This window comes from Cuculus canorus, chromosome Z (genome assembly GCF_017976375.1).
Source record: "Cuculus canorus isolate bCucCan1 chromosome Z, bCucCan1.pri, whole genome shotgun sequence".
Classification (NCBI taxonomy): Eukaryota; Metazoa; Chordata; class Aves; order Cuculiformes; family Cuculidae; genus Cuculus; species Cuculus canorus.
In genome coordinates, this window is record NC_071441.1 from 19,551,197 (window position 1) to 19,576,442 (window position 25,246).

At 36.6% G+C, this 25,246-nt stretch overlaps 1 protein-coding gene across 12 annotated transcripts in view; it reads left to right on the forward strand.

Annotated features, from left to right (window-relative positions):
- The window catches only part of KDM4C (lysine demethylase 4C), a 254,076-nt gene that overhangs the window by 83,442 nt on the left and 145,388 nt on the right, over positions 1 to 25,246 (forward strand). The window contains exon 9 of one of the 12 annotated variants that reach the window (XM_054053468.1): positions 13,443 to 14,234. The exons of the other annotated variants lie outside the window; for them this stretch is intronic. Within the exon in view, the coding sequence (XP_053909443.1) occupies positions 13,443 to 13,592 (150 nt within the window). The 3' untranslated portion in view covers positions 13,593 to 14,234. Of the gene's footprint in view, positions 1 to 13,442; positions 14,235 to 25,246 lie in introns of those variants that run through there. 12 annotated transcript variants of the gene reach the window in all.

Genomic DNA, 25,246 nt, shown 5'->3' on the forward strand with positions numbered 1-25,246 from the left:
CCTTTCTGTTATTGACATTTAATAAATAGTCTTAAGCAAAAGAAACCATGTGTAACAACTAAAAAGGTCAAATGAACCACGCTTGCTTTTTGAGGGCTCAACGCTTTAGTCCCAAGTATACCGTGTGTTCTGAGATTATATGTTGGCTTTGCTTAGTGCAGGCTTGTTGGTATAAAAAGGTTTTGTGGAAAACAGTCTTCACTGAATCATAAAACAACTACTAAAACCTAGGACCAGCATGTTCTTGTCAGAATTTGCACAGAGCGATTTTAAGAGCTGTTGTTTCCACTCAACACTCTGCTGATAGAAGAAAGAAGGGGACATGTTTACTAATTTGTTGATAGAAATTTTTGGAGTTAGGAGGTTTTTAAAGAAGGCTAACAAAGATGAGGGCGTTTACAACGTGTAGTGGTGCTGCTGGTAATGAAAACGCTGTTTTGAGGAATTACGTTACAGAGACAGAGAAAGGAAGTGTCAAATACTACTAGAAAGCAAACAAAATCAAAAGTGGTGTTGAGTAGATGAGAGAAAAGGAAAGTAAATGTATCTTTCCTACATTAGATTTCTTAGCCAACACTGGGATGCAGTATGCCTATATTTTACATTTAACAGAAAAGACTTATTCAGCAGAAGCAACCAGTGGAGGTGATCTAAATAATCTTTAGTTAGTGTGCTAATTTTTTTTTTTAGAAAGGATGACACTAGCTTTCTGTCACACCAAGAATAAGGTTTACTCATTGTGAACAAATATACTAATAGTGAATCAAGTCTTCAAGCACATTTGACCGATAGAATTAGATGCAGTCTAATGTGGGTTCATTTGGAATTTTGATTAATTTTTGTTTCATTTAATTACTATAACAATTGTAAAGTGTGTGTGAAGTGGTTCACTAATACTTCAGAAGACATTCAGTATTAAAAATTTCATACTTCACTTTTTATGCTGTTGTATTGAAAGCCATATCCTGTGTTTGGGTTTCCATGTTCTAGACAAGATATGGGCAGTTTTTAAACTTTTATTTGTAAGTGAAAAATCTTTCAGCTTCACGTGTAACAACTTTCAAGTTTGAAAAAGTAGCAGTAACTGACTTAGTATTCAGTCTCATTTTTGTCATTTTGTTTTACGGATACATGCAATCAGAAAAAGCAGTGTTTAATATATTGTATTGCATAAAGGAAAAGTAAAATTAAACCCAGGGATTTTTTAAAATTTGTAATTGTTTCAGTATTTTGCTTTCTGTTGCAGTAACTTGCCAATAGTATTGAACACAGGAATAACAGTTTTTATGGAAAGAATTTGTACAAAAGTATAACAGTAGTTAAATTCACTATGCATTTTTAAAGAAGTTTTATTGTTATCATCAGAGTGCCAAAAAAAAGGTGCTTAAGGGCATGTAGGATGGGAAAACTCATCCTGCCTGTGATTGTTAGAAATGTCTTGGTGGTATTTTTAACATTATCAGTGTGCCTTTCTTAGATGCCTTAGGGGAGCCTGTGTTTACTTCTTTTAAAGCTCTGATATGGTAATCCATAGTCATCTTTCAAATAGCTACTAGCTTTTGCTGTGCAAAGAAAATGCAGTCTCTTGTAATGTGGGAAAAGATATTCATTGATGAGGTCTTCTTTTGGCCAGTGACAGTGGAGGCTTTTGTGCATTAGTGCCCTGTATACTTCTGGGACATCCAGTACATATTTGTCTGTATGTTTAGGTGTATAAGTAGTTTTAAAAATCAATCTTCAGGAAAAATTATACTTCAGATTGTATGTTCAGATTTAAATCGTTGTATTCCAGCATTTCTACGTATTTCAGTTGCTAAAAATACTTAAACATGAGAGAAAAAATATTTGGAAACAAAGATATTATTAAATCTATCCTTTAAAGTTAAATTGAGACTGAAAATGCATTAACTAGTTAAGCTTTTCTAGTGCCATACTAGTAACAGAAGTGCCCGAATTAATATACTGAGTTCTGTACAGAGACGGAAGAAGCTCTGGGGAGCAGTTTGGTCTATTTAGATACCAAAGTTTTTAATTCAGTTATCTGAATGAGATATACAAAGCCTGTAAGGTTAGCTTTTAAGGTTTGATGTTAAAAAATGGGAGTAGGGAAGAGGCTTTTTATGGTATCTGGACTACATAGTTCACAGTATTTGAAACTATTTCTATATAGTAAAATTTCTAACACTAGTCCTGTGTAATCTTCCAGCAAAAAGAAAGCTTAGAACAGTTTTTTCTTCAGTGTATCGGTAGCTACTTTGATGGTCCTTCCATTACAAATTGAATAGTGATAGAGAATTGCAGTTGAGCTTAAGATTTAATAGCATATTTTACAAATATATCTTGGTGTCAGCTCGGTAGGTCCTTTTCAGTCAGCTATAAGTATATTCATAATCAATTTGGTCATTGCAGGTGGTTTTTAAAAAAAGTTGTTTGCACAAGGGATAAATTTCTTTAAATGTTGCTGCTAACACACTTATTCAAAAGTGTTGATGGTATTTCAAAATTTTTGTTTTGGCAAATGTAGCACAGTTCAGCAGTTTTAAGATGCTAGTCTTACCCTTTCACTGAGGTGCTTTGCTGTGAGATTAGCAATTTAATTTGCATTATTCTTGCAGTTGTTTATGTAAGTAGGTCTTTTCAGGAAGAACCTATCATACTGGTACAAATGAATCAAATTATAGAATTATAGAATGGTTTGGGTTTGAAGGGATGTTAAAGATCATCTAGTTCCAATGCCCCTGCCGTGGGCAGGGACACCTCCCAATAGACCAGGCTTCTCAAGGCTCCATCCAACCTGGCCTTAAGCACTTCCAGGGTGGGAGCATCCACAGCTTCCCTGAGCAACTTGTTTCGGTGCCTCACCACCCTCATCGTGAAGAACTTCTTCCTAATGTCTGATCTAAATCTTCCCCCCTCAAATTTAAAGCCACTCCCTCTAGTCCTGTCACTACACGCCCCTGTAGAATGTCCCTCCCCAGCTTTCTTGTAGGCCCCCTTCATGTATTGGAAGGTTGCTATAAGGTCTCCCTGGAGACTTGTATTCTCCAGACTGAACAAGCCCAATTCTCTCCACCTGTACTCATAGCAGAGGTGCTCCAGCCCTCTGACCAGCTTCGTTGCCCTCCTCTGAACTCGTTTCAGTAGTTCCATATGCTTCTTATGTTGGGGATTCCATAATTGGACACAGTACTGTAGGTGGGGTCTCACGAAAGCAGAGTTGAGGGGCAGAATCACCTCCCTCTCCTTTCTGGTCATGCTTCTTTGGATGCAGCCCAGGTTGGTCTTCTGGGCTGTGAGTGCACATTGCCAGTCACGTTGAGCTTCTCATCAACCAGCACCTCCAAGTCGATGTTTCACAGGTGCTTGTGAAATATAAGCCTAAAATTTTCAGACTGTTCCTGTATTTTGACTTTTCTGCGTAGCAGCAAGATGTTCTGTTTAACAGCAAGATGTTCTGTACTTTTTGTTTTCTTGAGAAGACTAAAATTGAGCAATTAACATCTTAGCAGGTCATTAGGTGGTTCTTGCACTGATCAAGAAACTGTGTAGAAGAACAGCAATGTTACAAAATCAAGCATTGGTGGAGTAGTGTATCAAAACTAAAGAATTAGTTCAACTTCAATTCACCCCTGTGATGTTAATATGTAATCTTTAATTTTATGAACACATGCATGTTTTTCCAAAAAGACCTTGCTCTGTGAAGGAGATTCAATTATTCGGTAGTCCTTTGTCAGGACATACGATGTGTATATTCATACTGCTCATTCAAACCAGCTACCAAAAAGAAAGACAACTTGTTTTCGTAATACTTTCATTGTTGCTACTGTAAACTTCATAAAAATCGATTTAACATAGGAATACTCCTACGAATTATTTCATATTATTATATACATTTTACAGCTGGGGAACTTTAAGCTCAAAAGGTATAAAGGCTGAAATATTTTGTTAATGTAAAGTGTTTCTTCTGGTGCTTCAAACCACAGTTTAGCTGGCTTAAATGGTAGGCATAGAAGCTCATCATTTTTGCAGCTTCTTATTGTAATATTTTATCGGCTACTGCTTTTGAAAAATTGGATTATTTGGTTTACCTGTCATCACACAAGAGCACCATGACCAAGTAAGGTAGAAGAATTGTTTTTTTCTGGTAGGTGTACTCTTTCCCTAAAGAGTGAGATTTGCAGTTTCCCTACAAGTGTTCTTTGATGCACTGTCTTTATATCTTCAAGTGTCTGTGAAGATGTGCAACACTAGCAGTTACAGAATTTTTATTCTGTCCCAGGTTGTATCTGTCCTGAGGATTTAGTGAAAAGTATTTATTTCAGAATAAGTGTAGTAATTTGATTAAAAAGCATACAGTAGTATACAGGCATAATAGAATAGATTAAAGGTATTCGTGCAGTTTCAATTCTAGTGTTTCTGGTGTGAAAATTCTTGACTTTGCATCCTTTATTCTCTTATTACTTCTTGTAGTTTAAGCTCCAAAAAATAGAATTGGAAATTGTCTAGTGTATGATTTACAGTGGGACACGGACTTCGACGTGGACTTCTACGTTGCCAGTACGTATCTTACATTAGAGTTGACACAGTGATTGGTAGCTGTTGCAGGCTTCACTCTGAAGGTTAATCAGTAGAGAAGGGATGAGGCATAACCACTGCTTTTGGATTAAGTTTTTTTGGGGATGAAAAAAGAATGTGGATTATGGATATTCTTTTCTGAGATGTGGAGGAGATGATATTCCAATGCTTGGAGACCAGTCTGTCACTGGCCTCCTCTCTCTGTGTGCTGTAATCCACCCTGCCTCACCCATGTATGTCACTTTATTGACCCACGTGTCTCTCCATTCTAACTCGTAGCCCATGATTTGTCGGAGTTCTTTTCTTTGTATTTCCCTCCCTGTTCCTTCCTCTAATGCAGAGTCTTCCACCTTCTATCTGCCCTTATCCAGATCCTTCAGCTCATGCCCCTTCCCTCTGCCTTTCGTAACTCTTGTGCAGTTGCATGCTTCTCTGCTGTGCTCTTCTGTCCTCTCCAGCTCTGTGTTAACACAGGGACACACAACAGCCCTGCCCTCCTCAGCTGGGCTGTTCCCCCTGGCAGTGTCTGAAAGAATGCAGCCATTTCGTTAAGTGTAAATCTTGAGGAGTTCTAGGAAACTTGACCAGGGAGGTGGTTGAGTCATCTTCCCTGGAGGTGTTTAAGGGACAGGTGGATGAGGTGCTGAGGGGCATGGTTTAGGGAGTGTTAGGAATGGTTAGACTCCATGATCCAGTGGGTCCTTTCCAACCTAGTGAATCTATGATTCTGTGATTCCATGAAACACAAGTAGTGTTGCCAACAAGTAGACCATACGTGCTTTGTTGGTAACAGCAACCTTGAAGCAGTAGAATAGAGTTGGAATAAAAAGGTGAGGAATATAAAGAAAAACAATCAGTGAAAGTAGTGAAAATTCAGACTTTTTAATGATTACCTTTCCTCTTGAATCTTCTAAAAATAATACAAATTCTTATCAGTAGCCTATATTGGATTCCAACAGAATGGTTTAGCTACATCTTTTTACTGGAACTTCTTGCGGTAGTTTCAAAAAGGTCTTGTTACATTAGGCTGTGATCAGCTATTTTGTTTACCTGTTTTCCTTTGTGGAAGTTTCCACAACCCTTGTGGGTCTTAAACTTGTACAAGATACCACTGCCCGCCCCCCCAAAAAAAACCCACCAAATCCACAAACCCCAAAAGCAAAACCAACCGTTCTATTAGAACTGTGCTAAGACCTTTTCAAATAGAGTTAGGATACTACTCCCTTTGGAGCCAGTTACAGTAGCGTTGAGAGCTTTGCACCTCATAGGAGTTGGTTTCAAACAATCTGTGTGCATCCCCACTGTGCAACTTGCTGTGACTAATTATACTTTCTGAGGCACTTTCTTCCCTCTAGTAGTTTGAGTGAAAAAAATAAATTTGAAACTCAAGTCCTTTAGCTGTTTTTTGCTTTGTCTACAAAATAAGTTTAGTGGTGCTTTAAGCCTAGAACAAAATCCGTGCTTTTCTTTACTTTTGTTGTAATTCTCTTTGCCAGGCCTACATTAAAGTATCTCTTGAGCTGACTCCAACTAGACTTTGTTGACATGTTATTCAAAACAGAATCCAGCAAAATTGAAAACCCAGAGAACTGGGTATGCCAGATGTCACATGGCCTATTTGCCTCTGTGTAGTGCTCAGATGATTATTTCCAGTGCTGACAGTAAAAGTGCATGTTAAATAATTGTATTTCGTACTCTTTGTGATAGAAAAGCTCAGTGCAAGACTCTGTAGGAGATGAAGGTGATTTTTAAAAATTTTAAACGGGGTTGGTTTTATTCACGTGCACTTCTCTGTAGATTTCACTCACTTTGTTACACTCATTCTTGCACCTTGACATACTCTTCTTTGCTGAGGTGTCCCCAACAGTCAGGCTAGGATTAGCTGTTGAGGCATGGCAGACAAGGGAACAGTAGCTTTCGTGTTCTCATCACAGATTTCATTTTCTCCTTGACCTCTGATGTTTTTCTGTGGTTTCTGTAGATTCTGTCTTCAGGCCACGTTAAGTTCTGTGGTGATATTGCTGCTTCTGTGCCCTCTCCTTAGCTATGGTGTGTCCTGGATGCTTGAGCACTCCACCCAACACCTGCCTATTTCTTGCCTCATCGGGGTTCTTCCTTTGATTTAGAGCTATTCTGTTTATTGTGACTTGCTCCACAAGCTGCCTATTTCTTGCCTCATCGGGGTTCTTCCTTTGATTTAGAGCTACTCTGTTTATTGTGACTTGCTCCGCAAGCCTCTTTTAAAGCCTCACCTGTGGTTCCTCCGGTGCCTTTATACACTTAAGCTGCCATTTGCAGCATACTATTGACTCTGTTAAGCTTAATGCTGCCTCCAGAATAGAAGATCGAATATTTAAATAAGGAAGTGACAATTGCATGAATATATAGGGATGAAGGAAGTGAGACATACAGTTTATAATGTCAGACAAATATACATCTTAAATTATAAGTCAAGAAAACTTCAAATATTTCTTTCGAGAAAGGGTGTTTTATGATAAAGCCATCTTAGTCCTTCAGTTTGTCGAGTTACTGTATGAATAACAGGCATTGATTTTATTAAGAACTGACTAAGGTACCTGGGATGGAAAGACTTATGTTTGCTTGCTTATGTTTATAATTGCATTTTGTTTATTTCTGAAGTATTAGTTTATTTATTGCTTTCTCTCATTACATGACTCTTGCAAACAGAACTATTTTCATGAAGGCTGAGTCATTTCACAGTCTCTAGTAAGTTTCTATCTATCTGAATTGTATTAAAAATCATGGACATGCCTGTTACTTCTGTGTGCTGACATCAGAGACATCACATCTGCACTGGGAATTTTAACAGGGTGTTTTAATAGCTACAGAGACTATCTTTAAGATAGCATTGGAGACGGTTTAATTTTCAGTGATGTCTACTGTCTTTGGCCTATAAAAAGCCTGTTTATAGCTGTGATTTAATAAAATGCTTAATATTTACTTAAATTTAATATAGAGGATAGATCTCAGTATTGGAGACACCAGAAAAATACATTTTCCTACGCAAATTAGAAATTGCCTTCAAATGGTATGGCAATAATGTATTTCGTCAATAGTCAATATAGAAGGTCCTTTTCACTGTAAGCAACTCCACTGATCAGTTTAAAATGACATTGATGGAATCACATTGTAACTTCAGAAGCGGATAAAAAAATAATGACATACCCTAAAAATTCTTTAAAAATATTTATTGATAAAAAGAAGGATATGACTTAGATAATCACTTTCAAAATTATGATGCAAATATTTAATATTTACAGAAATACACTGCTAGGTTTTATGAAATTCCTGATTTTATTAAAAGCTTCTTGTGGATATATCTGACATTTTCCCTAAAAGTTATCACACAACTATAGTACATGGAGACACAATATTGTAATGGAGAATGAGAAGATGGTGATCAACTAGCTAAAGAGTAATGAATTAGAATTGTATACTTTAAGATATCTCAGTCCTTTGTCCTGTGATAAAGTATCATATACTTAAATGTCAGTAAAAATAATTAGTAAGTGTGTTAAATAGCCAGATAGGTAAATTAGTAGTAAATTATTAGTTTAATATTTTAATTAATTCTTGGCAGAATTTTTAACCAAGGCTTGTAAGAGCACTTATAAATGTATATGATAAGCTCTTCAAGAAGTTACAGTAAGCAGATCCCAATATCATAAAACTTTCACTGTACAGATTACATGGCATAGTAGAACTATTGTGCTTTAAAAGTGAGTTTATAGTCTTTGGTAGTGAAATGTTAAAAGAATTTCTGAAATTTTCATTTTGTTTCTGAGTGTATATCTTAAAAAGCAGCATTCCTGAGCATTAGTTTCCTCTTACTGCAAATGATTATGAGAATATACATTGTATGTGCCAATAACATGCCAAATTGATTTTGAGCATCACAGGAAAGATGAATACAAAAACTGTTGCGGCATCTTTGATTGGTAAACTAAATACTCAATGATAATTCTTAGATCTTGTCCAGCAATATAAGATTCTTGTCTTAATATTTTTAAAAAGATAACTAATGAAAGGAAAACCTGAGATCTTTTCATATCTTTTAGCAGGTGGAGAGAGGATGCTTCTAGGCCACTCAGCACAGCAATTATTTGAAGTATACAGAAATAACAGTGGATAGGCTATGTGAAATTAATAGTTGCAATGATGATTTTTAGTAGTGGCTTTCAAGGAAATATGGTAAGACTGCATACTACTGTTGAAAAATGACATCAGGTTTTCATTAGAACATTTTAAAATGCTTGTGTGATTTTCGTACTCATGATTAAATTGCAACTTTTTAGAATGTTACAGACCTTGTACATTTTGTTGAGTATTGTTTTGTTAGTGATGTCTCTGTTTTAGGAATCAAAGGTATATGAAGGTTCTTTTGCCACGTAAGCTTTCCCTGAGAACAAGCAAAACTCTCCATTTTAATAGATGTTATACACTGGTTAATTTTAGAGGTATACTGTAAAAAATTCTTCTATTTTCTGACTCTTTTTTCCTGGCTTGTATGAAAATTTTGTGTTTATGCACGCACTAATCTACATCTCTGAATCAAAAAGGTTTATGGTATAACAGGAGTTTAGTCAATAAAATATTGACAGTGGATGCAATTTCTCTGCATAGATGGAAATCTTTTTATACTGGATAAATAGATTCCAAGATTTAAAATTGACCCAGAAAGTTAATGGTATTAGCAGACAAAGCCTCCTGTAGTCTGAGATAAAGTCCATAAGTAATATTTTCCCCCCACTCCCCTAGCTCTTCTCTTGCAGTAGTTCATTATGGATGCCTTATACCTGTGCCATGAGTAAACCCGAGCACTGTTCTCATATATAAGATCAACTCTTAATTATTCCACTGTGTGATAGGGCTCATTATAAGATATGAGAACTGGCTGGATAAGAGAGGATTTCTTCAATCTGTGTTGGGATTTAGGCCCACTGGAGACAAATTTATACTCTATGGCTATGTTTGCTTTCAGAAAATGAGACCATCCTAACTGTGATTGTAAACACAGTATCTCAGCTGGGGTTTACGTCTGAAAATCATTTCTAGGTCAAATGCTTAGCTCAGCCTCTGTTTCTGAATAGTGATTTTTAAAATATTTACAAATCCCATTTCCTACAGCTAAGAAAAAGCTTTTTTTACTTTTTATTTACCTTTTAAAGAACACTTGAGACTCTGTATATTTTAATGAATTTGAATTATGGCTCCATTTTTTTGCTGTTTGATCCCTTCTCACAACAAGGTGACCTTCTTACAGTGGACACTTTCTGCAGTTCTGTGCTTCCTGAAGAAATATGGAGCAAGATGTTTCTATTTTCAAGAGCAGATTCTCAAAGAAGAGGATTATAAACTTGCTTGCATATTTGCACAGTGGACCTTGAACTCCATGTTGTATGTTTTTATTTACAAGTCTTCAGATGGTGGCCTCAGGTATTTATAGGCTGTTTAGATATAGAGATTGTTTCAGAACAGAACAAGCCCGTAAAGAAAGAGATCGAGATTTCACAGGACTACCTCTACTTTATTGAGACATCAGCTCTCCTGCTTCATTAAGACATGACTGCAATTTGTACCTGACAGTGCTACCAGCTTTCCCCCAAGGCGAGTGTGCTCAAAGCTGTCCCCTTGTTCTCTTTCTTGCTGTTAGAAGTTTTTAATTTTAACACAGCACATGAAGGGCTGGAAGATGAAGTTAAAATAGGCATCTTTGATTTCAAAAGCACGTCATGTCAAGAGGAGGATGATCTATCCTTCGTGAGTCTAAGTTTATAGAAACATGCAGGAGAGACTAATTATATTGTAGAGAAATGCACTATGAAGACGTACCCTTCCATGGCCACTGGGAAGATGATGTACTCATAGGTGCTTCGATTTCTTGCCCTTACTATACTAGCACTCCATGCTGCTGTCTTGAATTCGGAGGTTGTAGAAATCCTTCCATTCAGAACATCAGATTCTAAAACTTTTCATTAACTGCAGATTTTTGTTTATGGATTTTGTTGTTGCATTCACTTGCGATACAGTGGTCTGTCTGTCTGATACTCCCATCTGTATTGATGAAGCATTTTTCCTGTAGAAGTTAGACCAATATAAATTAAAAGACTACATTGTCTGTCTTCAAGCAGAAAATGTGTTTATATCTTTTGTGGTTCAGCACTACAAAATAAAACCTTATCTAGGGTTTTGGGTTGTTCTGAACTTTTTTGGTTAACAGTGTAGGATACTTTCTTAAACTCAGATCTATTACTACATACTGCCAGAAATTTTTTAGCCTATTTAACCATTTTTTAATGTTGTAGTGCAGCTTAAAATGCTAGTAGTAGGGCTAGTTGTAGTCCTAACATTGTTTGTGGATAGTAAAGTGGTATTTTTTCTATTGACCGTGAATGTGGTTTATTTGTTTTTGTCAGACAATCTTTAAAGTGGTTGCCAGGCAATCTTACTTTTGCCTTATTTTAATGTTACCATTCTAAAATATAACTGTAACCTTCTTGTAGATGTTTTCAAGTACTCTTTAACAATGCTCTTTTAATTACTAAAAGTAAGATTTATTCAAGGAAATGATTAAAGCAGATTAATTTCATGTTTATTATCCAAAGAGAAGATCAGTGCCATGTGGCGGTAATTAATGAGAGAAATGTTAGTGTTCATGCACAATGCATTAAGTAGGGATTTTTTATTTTGTTGCTTTATGTGATATAAATGGGAAGGATATGTTTTTTTTCTTCCCACCGCAGTTATTTATTTTATTTTATTTTATTTTATTTTATTTTATTTTATTTTATTTTATTTTATTTTATTTTATTTTATTTTATAAGAGATGCATTTAAAGGTTTGAGGCAAAAAGCAAGATACTGTAAGCTGGATCTTGCCAGTGGTCATGTGCTAGTTTTTAAGGCATTATTATTTATAATAACAAGCTTATTTCAAGTAAACCAGTGAGCAACACTCTTCCTCCTTGCTATCCCAAAATAAACTAAAAACCTAATCTATTTCCGTGCATCAACTAATCTGATGAAATACTAGGACTTTACAGTCTTTAGTTTGTCCTTTAAAAACATGCTTTTGTCAGTGTTCATGTAAGACATGTAAAAATACATGGGTCTTGGGGAAACAGTCTTTGGAGATTTAGGCGTCTGTATGAACATCATCTGGGCTCAGATGTGTCAGTGCACCAAGAAACTCAAAAGGAGCATGAAGGCATTCAGCACCTTATGGAGTTGCTGAGAGTTTAGCAGGATCAAACTAATTGCATTTTAATGTTGTTTCTCTAACAGTCTTATACATCACTGTTGGATGTGCCAGCAGTGTGATCTGAAAATCAAATGGATATCTTTAAGCTTATGCAAGCTGCTTTATAAGATACTAAAACTAAACTACTTTAAAAGCAGTTTAAACTGGTTATTGAAGCTGAACTCCAACTTGGAAGGTGTTTATGTTAATGTTTTGGACTTGTTCACACATTTATTTGAATCCAGTGGTTAAAATGTTACGTATAGAAAAATAAAATTTTTAAATGCAAATTTCTTTGAGTAGTGCTGTGATTAGTACCTATGAGTTCTGATTTTTTTTTCCTCTTTACTGAGTGAACATTACAGCATGCAAATTTCTGCCAGATGCCATAGGCTTGAATAGTATCAGGAACAGCTAGTGTTTTAATGTTAGTGGTTTAGCTTTGGAGGCTATAATGTATATTGGTGACAGACAACGGAACTTTCTAAGAGTCTGGAGTGATGCAACAAGGAAAGCTGTAGAAATATATATTTTAAAGTTTTGAATTTCCTTTCTCTGAATGTTTCTGTAGGTAAAACTATACCATCATAGTAACTATTCCCAAGCTTTCTTTGTTTTCCCTAGTTCTGAAAACTGCTTTAAGAATCTTTTTTCCGCAAAGTATCTCTATTTTTAAATGCAAAAGTTGATAAAATCTGATGATGTAATTCTATAGCCACATTGTTAAGATATATCCAGTGTTAAAATTAAGATAAGGGATCTACCCTGCAATTCCTGTGTTTCATCCCAAATTTTCCTGTTAGGAGGAAGCCTGGGAAACGTTACCAGTTAATTATTTTACATAAAAGGATCCTTGGATGATGGATAGTCACTACAGTAGAGTAGTGATCCTGTGTTTCACCCTCAGTAGAGGTGTGGCAAAGGACCAGACATTCTTCGTTTTGAAGGTTCCTGTTGGTAAACCATTCTCTAAAGCCATGTTGTAACACAAAAAAACCAACCTGAAGGGTACAGTATTTTTATTATTCTGCAGCTTGCCTCCAGCTAGAGATAAAAAAGCAAGGAAAACTTAACAGAATTTTCTGAGACAAAGGAATCTCTAGTTTTTGAGAATTCACAAACTGTAACTTTGTCAAAGAAATGATCACAAGGATCCTTTGTGATGGGAAGATTACCTTTTTCAGTACAGTTTTTGCTACCAATTTTTTCTTTTGTGTGGAAGTAATGGTATTGTTATAGGCACACCTTTTTTTTTAGTGAAGAAAATATTTTGAACTGGGTAGCAGTAGTTGCACTTTTGAGCTAGTAAGAAAATTGAAAAAATAAGAGATACTTTTGTGTGTATACAAAATATATCTGTTATGCTCAAACTAATGTTTCTACTACTGCAGCCGCTTTATCATACAATACAAAATAGAAAGTTTGACATTTTCTAAAATGCACTTATTTTGTGTTTACTATACACAACTGGTGTTAAATGCATTTGTTAAAGAGAATTTAGTCCTCAACACAAATTCTTATCTATTTATCCATATTGTTGATATTGTTTGATCAATGAAAATTTTTTGCTTTTCTGGTCTGTTCTTAACATCTTGCATTAACAACAGTGTTATTATGGAAAACATGGGAGTTGGCTATTTCATCTGAAGCTGCTGAAGCCTTCCTTTGGAGAGCTCTCCAATTTGACTGGAACACTGGACATGGAAGAGACAGTAGTAGAAGGCAGTAAGAACTACATGATTAATGAAATAGTTTAATTTGTTTAGTCTGAAAGAGAACACTAAAGCATGATATTGCAAGCCTTTCAAGGTGTTTTTTTAAGCTGGATGTTATTCCTTTGTTCTCTGCGTCCAGGCAAAATGATACAAGATCTTCCAGTGGCTGTATAACTGGGTTTTCTTTTTTGGCCGAAAAACTTGATAAAATTGCAAATTGTGATTAATATTCTTGTGTTCCCTTGTCTTAACCAGCTTGGGTAAATTTTGATCTGATCTGATAAAGCAAAAACAATGTCAGCTACCCTTATATGTCAGTTACAAAGATGGAAAGTTATACATCGTAGGGTACAAGAACTGAGCTAAACCTCCTAGTTAAGCACAGAAAGAAAATCTCAAACCTAAACGTACCTGTTCCCATTTTAAGGAGGACAGATTGCAGAAGATGGCCTTTTGTAAACTATTGAAGAGCAGCTAGACAGACTGGATGAAACTCAGACCTGTTTTAAACCAGAGTACCGAGGAAGTCAAGGAATACAGTTGTGAAAAGGCTGAATGTGCCCTGTTTTTTTTTGTAGTGCCAGAGAAAACCCTTCTGTTCTTTTAGTAAATAGGATTAATTGATATCTTTAAATTCTATGTAATTTAAAAAAAAAAGCCTTAACAATTTTCCATTGTCAAGTAGCTCAACCTGTGGTTTTAGTCCTTTCTTTTCAACTTAGCAATTTTTGAGAAGAGAATGCATATCTATTATGAAGTATATTAAAACCCACTTTTTCACTGAAAGAATGAAATTGGAGTTGTTCAGCTTAATTTGATGACCTTCACTTCCCTATTTATTTCTTAGTATTACTTATTAAGTAATACTGAATACAATATAAATACAATACTTATTAAGTAATACTGAATACCATATAAATGATTTCTTCGTTTATGTTGAAAATGTTGTAATTGAAATATTGCAGACTGGATTAGTCTTTGCTCTTAGCTTATCAATGGATTAATGCAGTGAATTCTTTTCAATGCCAAGAGGAGTATTTGCAATACTTATTCAGTCCATCTTTTGTTCAAAAATTGGACTATATCCTTTGGCTGTAAATAGATTTCTGTTTTTATTAAACTGTTTAAAACAATCACCATAGTGCCTTATTTGTTTAAAAAAACAAAGTGTGTTGCTGCATGGAGTTGAAGAGATAATCAAGAACTGGATTTAACAAAAAATGCAGTTGATATAAATTGTCATTTCCTTCCAGAGTTTTACAATGAATATATTATTTTAAGTGTAAACTGTTGGTTTCAATGGAATGCATCAACATGTGCAATATTTAACAAGCTAGTTCTACATGGTGAGAAAATCCAGAATGTTTGGACATAATCAAAGCTTGTTTATCACTTACACTAATATCTTCTTATGCTGATACAAAGCAAGCTTACAATCTTTCCTTCTTCTGTGCTTTGCTTTTCCAACTTTATTCATTCTCTGCCCTTGCATGACAGAAGTGTACCTAAGATTCTGCTTGTGAGAATTCCTTGGATTTCTCATTCTTCTTCCCTTAAATCTGTGTTTCAAGTTACCTTTCTGATTCAAATGTCAATGTCTTCTTTTTTTGTTGTTTTAGGACTTACTCTTTTGACTGGTTACTGCTGCAATATAGGTGGACTGACTCAGCTGTCTTTGGTGTTCACAGCTGAGATAATCAGCACAGATTCATGCAGTATCAGCAGAGAGAAATAGGCATTTGCAGATTGCAGTTGCTTTAGCAAAAGACCTTAGGCATGAGTTAAGCAAGACATGGGTATTATATTAAACTTCATTGACTATATTGACAAGTTTGCCACGGGCTGCAAATGTGGTTTAGGGTGACTATACTTCACATAGAAATTTATATTTAGTATAGAGATTGTTATTCCGTGACTTCTATGATTCTTTTGTAAAATGCTGTGAAATACACATGCCTTAGATAATTTTGTTTTGGCACTATGAAAGAGTCAAGAAACAAACATTTGTCATCAACAAACATTTTTGGCAGGATTGTCACAGATACGAAGGACACTTTTCAGAAATGAACAGATTTTACTGTGGTGTGTGCTAATTAAGGCTCTTTTTGACATCTTGTGCAGTAATATATACATTCCTGTTTTCCTCTGCTGTTTGTCTAACATCTGATGTATTTGCTAAAGCCTTCTTTCAGGTGTTGCTTCAGTGTTATATTCTGGTTTCTAACAGTACTTCTCTGTGTGCTTCACAAAATGGGATTGGCTGTAAATTCAATTTCTTTCTTCCATACTCAGACTTTTATGATCTTTAAGACTGTTGAACACTTAGTGAGAATTCTGCTTGGCTTTCGTTGCAGAAAGACCAAACAAATTGTTCTGTGAAAATGGAGTTTTAGAGCATGTTTTCTAACCCTGACTCTTGAAAGTGGGACTGGTGCACAACAAATGTCAACATTGATTAAAAAACTTTCTTTACTGTGTTTTAAGAAACCTACATATGTTTTTTTTTTACATGCAGACAGAAAACAGATTCCCATCTGTTTCTGTTTGTCATGGCCAAATGTACAAAAATCTGTTTGGACTGATGGTACTTGCTCATTCAGACTAAAATGAGTGAAATGTTCTGTTTATGAATTACAAGGTATAAAATGATATCTTTTCCCAGAATTGTTCTAAAAGCTTATTGTTGAGTATGACTAGTATGTGCTAAAAGGGTACTCACTTTTTGCATGCATTTTACTTGGCAAATTACTCTCAGGCAAAAATTATTATTCAAATTATTTTTCTCAATACAAGCCGGTCTGTTTCTCTGGGGTTCCATCTCACAGCAGTAGTGATTAACATGAACAGTAACTGCATGTGCCTGATACTCTTAAGCTCAGGCTTTTTAGGGGAGGAGGGATAATGACTTTGGCACTTACTCTTTGTTTATAATACTTTGAAAACACATGTGTGAAAGCCTCCTGGCATAGAGTTGCCTAGGAGTATGGTTTCCTACCTAATGCATTTAGGAGTTTCTTCATATGTATGACTATGAAAATATTACGGCTTTTTATGGTACATCCAGCCTACTAGGTTTACTTTTTTTTTTAATTTATAGTCTTATTTCGCCGAAAGCTCATTTCATGTTTTCCCTTTGGAGTCTTGTCTGTGCTAGCATGTTTACTCTAAAATTTCCAGCCAGTGTTATCACTGGTGTAGCTGTACAGCTGGCAGGAGCAGTGAGAGCTGAAGCATACACAAGGTGCTCAAAGCTCTTGGAAACTTTACGTTTTTGCTTTCTGAGTCTGCTATGAACAAAGTTTGTACAATGGAAATTTGCTACTGTCATTGTTTTTGTCACTGCATCTTCTGATGGGTACAGGCTGGTAGTAATAAGAATAGGAAAATTCTTTAATAAAATTTGGTATTAAGAAATAGCGTGGGTTTTCTGCACAGCTGTTGGAGCTCAGTGATAATCCTTCTGTGGACTATGTTATGGTTGCCAAGGAGGATTGGATACGGCTTCTTTCATAGCTTTTCAACATTGCCCTCGTCAACACTACTTTATTGGATAAGGAGATAGTTGAAGAGTCAAATGAGGAGACAAGGTGGCAGCTGAGTTCTGTGAACACTTTTTTTTATATTTAAGAAAAAGAAAAGAGTAATTTTCAAAAAAGCATTCTTTAAGGTGAGAAGTTGTAAAAGCCCTGTGCTTTGCCCAATAAAGAGCCACCTCTTGGAAGAAGAGAGATTGTAGTCTTATCACAAGTGGAATGATCATCAGAAAACTACTTATTTTAGGGAAATGAAAAGCAAACAAATCTTGATGTTCTAGGATGTATAAGTGATTGTAGTTGTGGAAAACTACTGCTGGAACCCACCTAGATTGATGCTCAAGCATAAAAAAACCCCGCCAAGTCCATGTAAGATATAGATGTTTTACAAATTTAAAGGAAAGAATCCAAATAACATTAAAATAAAGGGCAAAAGCATTTCATTATGGAACAATAACAGTGTTACAGCCACAGGTAGTGCAAATGACTGTATTTCCTAGCAATATTAATTTGACTATATCACAGAACATTTGAATTATGCTGAGATTCATTTAGGATAAGCTGAGATTCATTTAGGATAAATCCTTTTTGCTTGAGTCAGCTGTGTGTAGGCTTTATTACCTCTTTTACCATTGAACTATAGATTTCTGCATGACATGTTTTGTCCTCATGAAGTGTAGTATCATATAATAATATGAGCAATAGGTCAGTGTATTTTTGAACAGTCACCCCAAAACCGCCTCATAGCCTTTTGCAGGATAGTGAGCCATCAACTGCTATCTTGGAAAGTTTTTCCAGTTTCTTGGGAATTTTAAGAGTGGGTCTTGTTAAGAATTTTAACACTTATGTGTCCCACACTTAGAAATACTTTTTCCCAAGTAAAATAACTTCCTCAAAATATTATTAGATGTGAGGGGAAACAGTAGAGTGCCTTTGTTCTTGTATAACTTATTTCCCTGCTCTCAACCTCCCCCATTGTTATGAGTTAGCCTTGGCGAAGGGGCAGACACGCACCTAGCTGCTCACTCGGTCTTCTGAGAGAGATCCCCAGCCGACTACTGTTGTGGGCAAAGCAGACTCCACTTGTGGAAAAGTAATTTAGTTTACTGATAATTAAAACAGATTTGGGTAGTGAGAAACAGACAAACATTAAAACAATGCTATTCCTCACATCATTCCAAGGCTTAACTTGATTTTTCAATCCTCACTCTGCTAGGGCATAGACGTGTACGGTCAGAATGTAGAGAGGCATTTCCTCTCTATCACTCCTTCTTTTCTTACTTCCTCTGCTCCAGGCTGCTCTTCCTTCGGGAGACATCCAACTGGTCTGGCATGGGCTTTCCATGGGCTGCAGAGAAATACCTGCTCCACCATGAAGCAACTCCTCCACTTCTCCTTTTCTGCCCTTGGTGTTCACTGGTTCACACACTATTTATTTTGTTCCCCTCTCTGACTCTCTGGTGGTTTTGCCCTTATGTAAGTATGGTTTTGCAGAAGCACCATCATCTTGACTGAGAGGCTCAGCTGTGCCCTGCAGTGGGTCCAGTAGAGCTGTCTGGAAAGGGCTGTGTCCAGCATAGGGCAGTCCCTGCTCTCCCCCCGTAGAGGCTACCCCTGCAGCTGCCCCCTACCAACACCTTCTATGGGCAGCCAATACTGTGATTTATAATATTTAGACAGTGTTTGATTTCTGCTTTCGTTCTAATTTTAATCTTGAAACAAAGATTCATCGTGTAGGAATTGTTAAATTACATTTTCTTGAAGATTATTTATTTAGTGGTATATATCCAGTAGCTGTAGTGCTTCAAAATCCCTGCATCTGTGATTTGGACTTTTGCTGTATTATGCAGCTGCTGAGACTCAGATAAGCTTGAACCCTTGGAGAATTCACTGTTATTTGAATCGTTAGTGGCTTCGCTAATCTCTCTGCTATATTTCATTTTGGAATCCATCTTTTCTTAAATGTCTCAGTCACATTTACATTGAAAAATGTTATATTATAGCTATGCTGCTTTTGGCTTTGGGTCTTATTATACTGGGGATTCAAGATATGCCTTTCTCTCCATAGGGACTAATGCAGTATAACTGCAGTTCTCTGACTACCTTAGCTTATTATTAAGGTACACCCTATTCTATGGGGAAAACGTTGCTTTTTGGACTGACAGTTCTGTAGCAAGGTTTGAGGTGTGGGGTGCATTAAATTTGACCAACATTGGCTTGTAGGACATGTCAGACTGCAAAATGAAAGTTAATCATAACCTGTGCTAGTGCCTGTGTACTTGTTTAAGTAATAGTGCTGTAATTTTAAAATGTCTTTGAAATGGGAGTACTTGTTTCTTGTTTTCTGGTAACTGTGGATAGCTGTATTGTTTTCCAAGTGCTGTTGAAGCTTAAATTTTGCTATTTCTTTTCCTTTTCCTACTTTTTCTTTTTAACCTTTGCTTGTTCATGGAGGCTAGGACAGGCATGTTAACATAAGCTGTCATTGTACCACCTTTTTCCTGTATAAGCATAAAAGAGTTTTTAGTTGATGTTATAAAAACTTTTTTTACATGAAAATAGTAAATATTTTGGTATTAATTGCAATCTTAAGCAACACCTGTTTAAATTATTCCTAAGTGAGCTGTCTTCAGATTCAATGGTGAGGGAAAGAACAGTATTACATCTATATTCCCCCCACGCTTGTATGCCTTCTAATTATTACTTTGTTCTCCAAAACTGTTTGGTTTGGCTTTCAAAATCACTGTGCACTGAAAAAGGCTTATGAATGTTGTGCCCAGAATTACTGTCACTGAGGTGACTGTGCCACAGGAAAAATGTTAAATTTATTTTTTTCTGTATATTTTGCTGCTAAACATTGTTTAAGGGATTGTGGAATTTCCATGTAAAACATTTCTACCTGTACCTGAGAGATGTCCGGATTCAGACCACATGCTTTTTAGAAAGAACATAGTGAATTGTTAGGTGTGAGAAGTATGGTTCATGACATTTGCTTATTCTCCAGAAAGCGACTCAACAAACTTTGTGAAGCTGAAGCCAAAAGTGAGTGCTATGTTAAAATACCGTAGCTGGGGGAAAGTTCTGTGCCTTTTTTTTTTGGTACTGCTTTAGATCACTCACATGCTTATCGAAGTCCTATGCAGGAATGAATTTACTCCGGCTAGTTTGGCTGTTGGAGAGGGTTGCAAGTTGCCTGGAGGTCTGTGCAAGCTCTCTACAGTAGCTGGGCTACCTTGGGACATCTTTACCTCAGCATATTACAGAGAGGTATACAGAAGTTTTGTATTGCGTTTTTTTTTTTGCTAAATTTGACTGTAGTACCACTCTCTTTCCTTCAGCTGTGGTTGTGTCGTGTTACCCTAAATTGTGTTCTTCCCATTTATGGACTAGTCTGTTGCATAGCTTCTGTCTGGACAGTGCACACAAAAGGGGCATCTGCTGTACCCTCTCTGCCAACATGCTGGTGCCTCATTGCTGAGACCTCACAGTAGGTTAAAAGTACAGCGTGCCGTACAGCCCATCACCAGCTGCTACAATTTGTTCAGATATCCATGAGAGCCAGGATATAAACCTATCAGAAGTTGCACACACTGAATCATTAAATTAACCACCCCTTCATGGAATTCCATATCTGAATGCCGATGCTATTAATGATAGCTCTTTTCTTCAGACGGTCTGGTTTTTTGTTAATAAAAATGCATTACTTTTTAAGTAGCAAGAAGGACTTCATTGCTCTGAGTGGTCATAAAGTCTGACGAAGAGTGAGAAAGCTTAACTATATCAGGAAAACTACTTAATTGATAGGAAGATTGCTTATGGTGTATGACTAAAGATTTAATTTTAATATAAAGTATCAGACTGAGTAGTCATTAAAAATGTGAGCAAATTATAACTGTGCTAATATTGCATCTGAAAAATGAATACATGGGAATAATAAGTAATCTATATAGGACAAGAGATCATATGTCTTTGCACTCTAGTTTACTGTAACTTCACTCAAATTATGTTAACCCTTACCTTTAACAGTTGAAATTTCTTTGTATTCAGCACTGATAGGTTTTAAATTAGTCCAGGAGAAATCCTCAATGCTGTTGCTCAGAGATCAAGTGAGGTGTTTTAACTAGGCTTGCTGAGCTGTCTTGTTTAGTGATTTCTTCCTCCTCCCTCCCCCTCAGTGATCTGACACTTTATCAGTATCATGGGAAAGTATTTCCTACTTCTCCCTCACAGAAAAATATGCAGCTCTTTAAGTTTATGGATTTGTTAAAACGATCATTCCTGGATTTTACCTCCAAATACAACCAATCTCTTTCACTTTTCCTCTGTTGATAACTAGTGGCACTTTTAAAAAGAAATGCAAATTATAGCTGAAAGTTTCAAAATTCACCATCCATAATCACTTCTGGGGAAAATTTACTGACTTTTAAACCTTGTGGAAGTTACCTTCTTCAGTGCATGTGTATTGTTTTCAGGCACTGGTATCAGCCCGGCATGCAAAGATCTGTAGATGGGTGGTAACTGTGTATTATGTTTCATAGGATCATAAAATAATTCAGGGCCCTGGCTGCACTGCCAGACTGTCCTCATGGGAAAAAAAAATAATTCTGCTTAGCTCCAGTATGCATCTCTTGTATTTCAGTTAATGCTCACTGTCTCTCACCCTCCTGTCATCCTACTCTGGCTCTGTTGTCTTGGTAACCTCACAGATATTGCTGTTGGTTCTGCCCTGAATCCATCTCAGCTCTTCTCCAGGCTAAATAAGCTCATCTCACTCAGCCAGCCAGTGCTCTTGTCCTTCACTGTCTCAGTGAATCTATGCTGAGCTCACTCCTTTTTATCTATATTTTCAGAATGGGAGGGAGCTGGACACAGTATCTGTGTGTGCTCTGGAGAGTGCTGCACAGATCAGGCACTTCCCTTAGCCTGCTGGTTATCCTACTGTTCATAAAATTCAAGATGCTGCTGGCTCTTGCTTATGCCTGAATTTGCTGGTATAAATTGATTTTTTTGATTGCTGCTTGCAAGGGCCCCCAGGGTCTTCTTTATTGAGCTAATCCCCAGCTTGTCCATCTCCAGCCTATGTCATTGCCAGGGGCTCTGCCTTCTTGGGGACAGAATTCCATATTTGTGAGGTAAACTAAATTTCATTAGGCTCATGCTTTCTACCTGTCCGGGTCTTTCTGAACATCAGCTCTGCTCTTGCATGTCAGCTGGTTCCCCAGTTTCGTGTCATCTGCAAACTTGACAGTGTGTTTCATCACCTCCTCAAGGCCACTGACAGAAAAGTTAGTCAGGTCCCAGGATAGACCTTTCCAGTACTTTGCTTGTTTCTGGTCTCCAGATAGCCTATGACCCAACTACAACTCTTCTAGCCTGTCCATCTGATCAGTATTTTACATATCTGGTTGTCCATCCACCTAGCGTATAAGGTTTAAATTTGGATGGAAGAGTGTTGTGGGAGACAGTGTTGAAAACCTTGAGATGAATGATATCCACTGAAAATCACAAATGTGGTCATTTTATCAGAGAAGGCAATCAGGTTGTTCAGGGATGATTCATCCTTGGTGCACAGAAGTGTATTGTATTACTACTTATTTAATGATTTTTCCCAGAGACCTAAGAAGGTTAGCTGATCTGCAGTTTCTGGACTACCTTTTTGGTCTGCTTTTGAAGATGGGTGCAATATTTGCTGTTGTCCAGTCACTAGTCCTTTCCTCTGTAATCTCCACAACGTTTCAATGATGACAGAAAGCAGTTTCGCTATGATTTTGGCCAGTTCTTTAGATGCAGCCCATGAGTTGCATGGAGATGGATGTGTTCAGTTTTGGCAGTAATTCCTGACTCAGCTGTTCTTCACTGCCAGTAGTTCATCTCCTTTTTGTACTCTACCACTAAACACAAAAGGTGGAGGGACCGTGTGAAGACTGCAGCAGAGAAAGCACCTCAGGCTTGTTTTTGCCTCCTGTTACTGCATCACTCTCTCCATTCAACAAAGATCACACTCCTTACATGCTCATCCTTTTATTCCTAGAGCAGTGGTAGAATTCATTGTTGCCATTTGATATCCCTCACAACTGGCAGTTCTAGATGAGCTTTGGCTTTCCTAGCACCATCTCTACATGTCTAAAGTTCCTCTTTTGTAGTCTTGCCCTGACTCGAACTTGGATATTGCTGCCTTGTTGCATTGGAGCTTAGTCTTGAGTTACTGTTTAACTAAGCCAGCTCCTGCTACATTTAAACATTGTGATTTTCCTGAGTATCAGGACAAACCATCCATGGACTTGGAGGATAATTTCCCTAAACATAAGACAGTTTTCCTAAACTCTATTATCCTTTGTAGCTGCCTCCTTTGGGTTCCCATCCTTCAGTTCTTTCAATAAGCTTATACTTGCTCTCCTGAAGTCTGGAATCTGTGCTGCTTTCCTTCCTCACTCCTTACAAAATGAAATATGTAAACAGGACAGTTATATAAAAGTAAACATAATCTATTTTACACTACGACTTGAAGTCCAAAGCAAAGCATATCTTGTACTTCGTTACTGGCAGTACAATTCCAGTTGCTTGGTGCACCAGAATATTTATTTGGCTAGTAAATAATGGCTGCAGGGGCATCTGTTTTGTGAGTTGTTTTCTTGCGTAATATTTTTCAATCATCAGTGCAATCCATTAATTGGTACTTTTCAGTAGTGTGGGGAAAGTGGCTGTTCAGCGGTAGTCTTAAACACATAGCCTGATTTTGTCTACTTGAGATAGTAATAAGACCTCTGTTTTCTGAACTGTGTTACTTGACGAGAAGTTCAAGACACCCTACTGAAAAAACCCAAAAACCAGATCAGTCTTCTGAAATGAAGTGAATGGTGCTTTTTTTTGGTTTTAGGGGGGAACAGATGGGCTTGGGAGGGTGATGGGGATTGTTTTGGGTTGTTTTTTTTCTTGCAGATGGCATTATTAACCTGAGGCAATAAAGCGTGCTGTGTGCCATGCTGTATTGTCCCAATCTGTATGTTAACTATCGAACTCTGTCAGTGTCCATTAAGAGTGTTGCCATGCCAGTATAAAACTAGGATTAATGTAAGATTTGTGATATGTAGCAAATCAGACAAATATTGCATGTTAATAACCCTATCTCTATTTATTGTCAGTGTTTCGTAGAATGTATACAAACAATGTCATTGGTGTACACTAACTGATATTAGAAAAATGGCATCCTTCTATGTTTGGCTAGGTGATCACCTTTCATTATCTACTCAATAGTATCTGTTTACTTTACCTTATTACAGATGGCAGACTTAAATACTGTTGGAGTGATTAAAAAAATAATTGTATTCTCTGAGCAGCACTATTTCACTACATAAGCAAGATGACACATTTCTCAGTCAAACTGAAGAGGAAGCTACTTTGTCATTTGTATGTGTTTAGGTTCCTTTGGGTGATGGCCCAATAAGCACTGATGATTTCCTGAAACAGAAAATATTACCTGGATGTTTCTAAGTGTCTTTAAATAAGCCTGAGCATTCAAGGGCGGAAGGAAGTACGAATGTCTTTGGTCTTTACTTTTTAGTCAGTCTTACATGCATCTTTCTTCCCTTTTTGAAGAACTTTTTTGTATTTGGAATTTAAACAAGTTCCTAGCCATACTTTTTTTGTCAAGCTGGGTACCTTTGGAGATAGCAATGATTAACAGAAGATTTTGCTGCCAGTCAGGACAAAGTCACACTTACATTCAACTGTTTTCTGAGATTTTTAATAATTGCAAAACAGGAGCATGAAAGCCAAAGAAAATCCTCATCTCTCATGAGAATTTGGCTGTGGGGTGGTAGCATTTTATTTTGTAATTGTTTCTGAGCTACAGTAAAAACAGCTGAATTGATTATAACTTTTAAAAATAATGAATTATAATTTCCCTTTTATTTCATGTTCTATTTTAGTACAAATTACGTAGTGTCATGTTTTTCTATATCTTAGTTACTTGCCTGTCTTACAGTGATTCTCCATAACGTTGTTTGGTAACCTCTGGATGCAGTTTAACCCAATTCTGTAATTTTCTTCTATAAATAGGACCATGGGTTAAAGTACTGTGATGATTAAGAAAGTGTGTTGGTTCTACAGTATTAGGAAGCATTGTTATCTTTTTTAATCAATTAACAGTTAATGACTATAAAC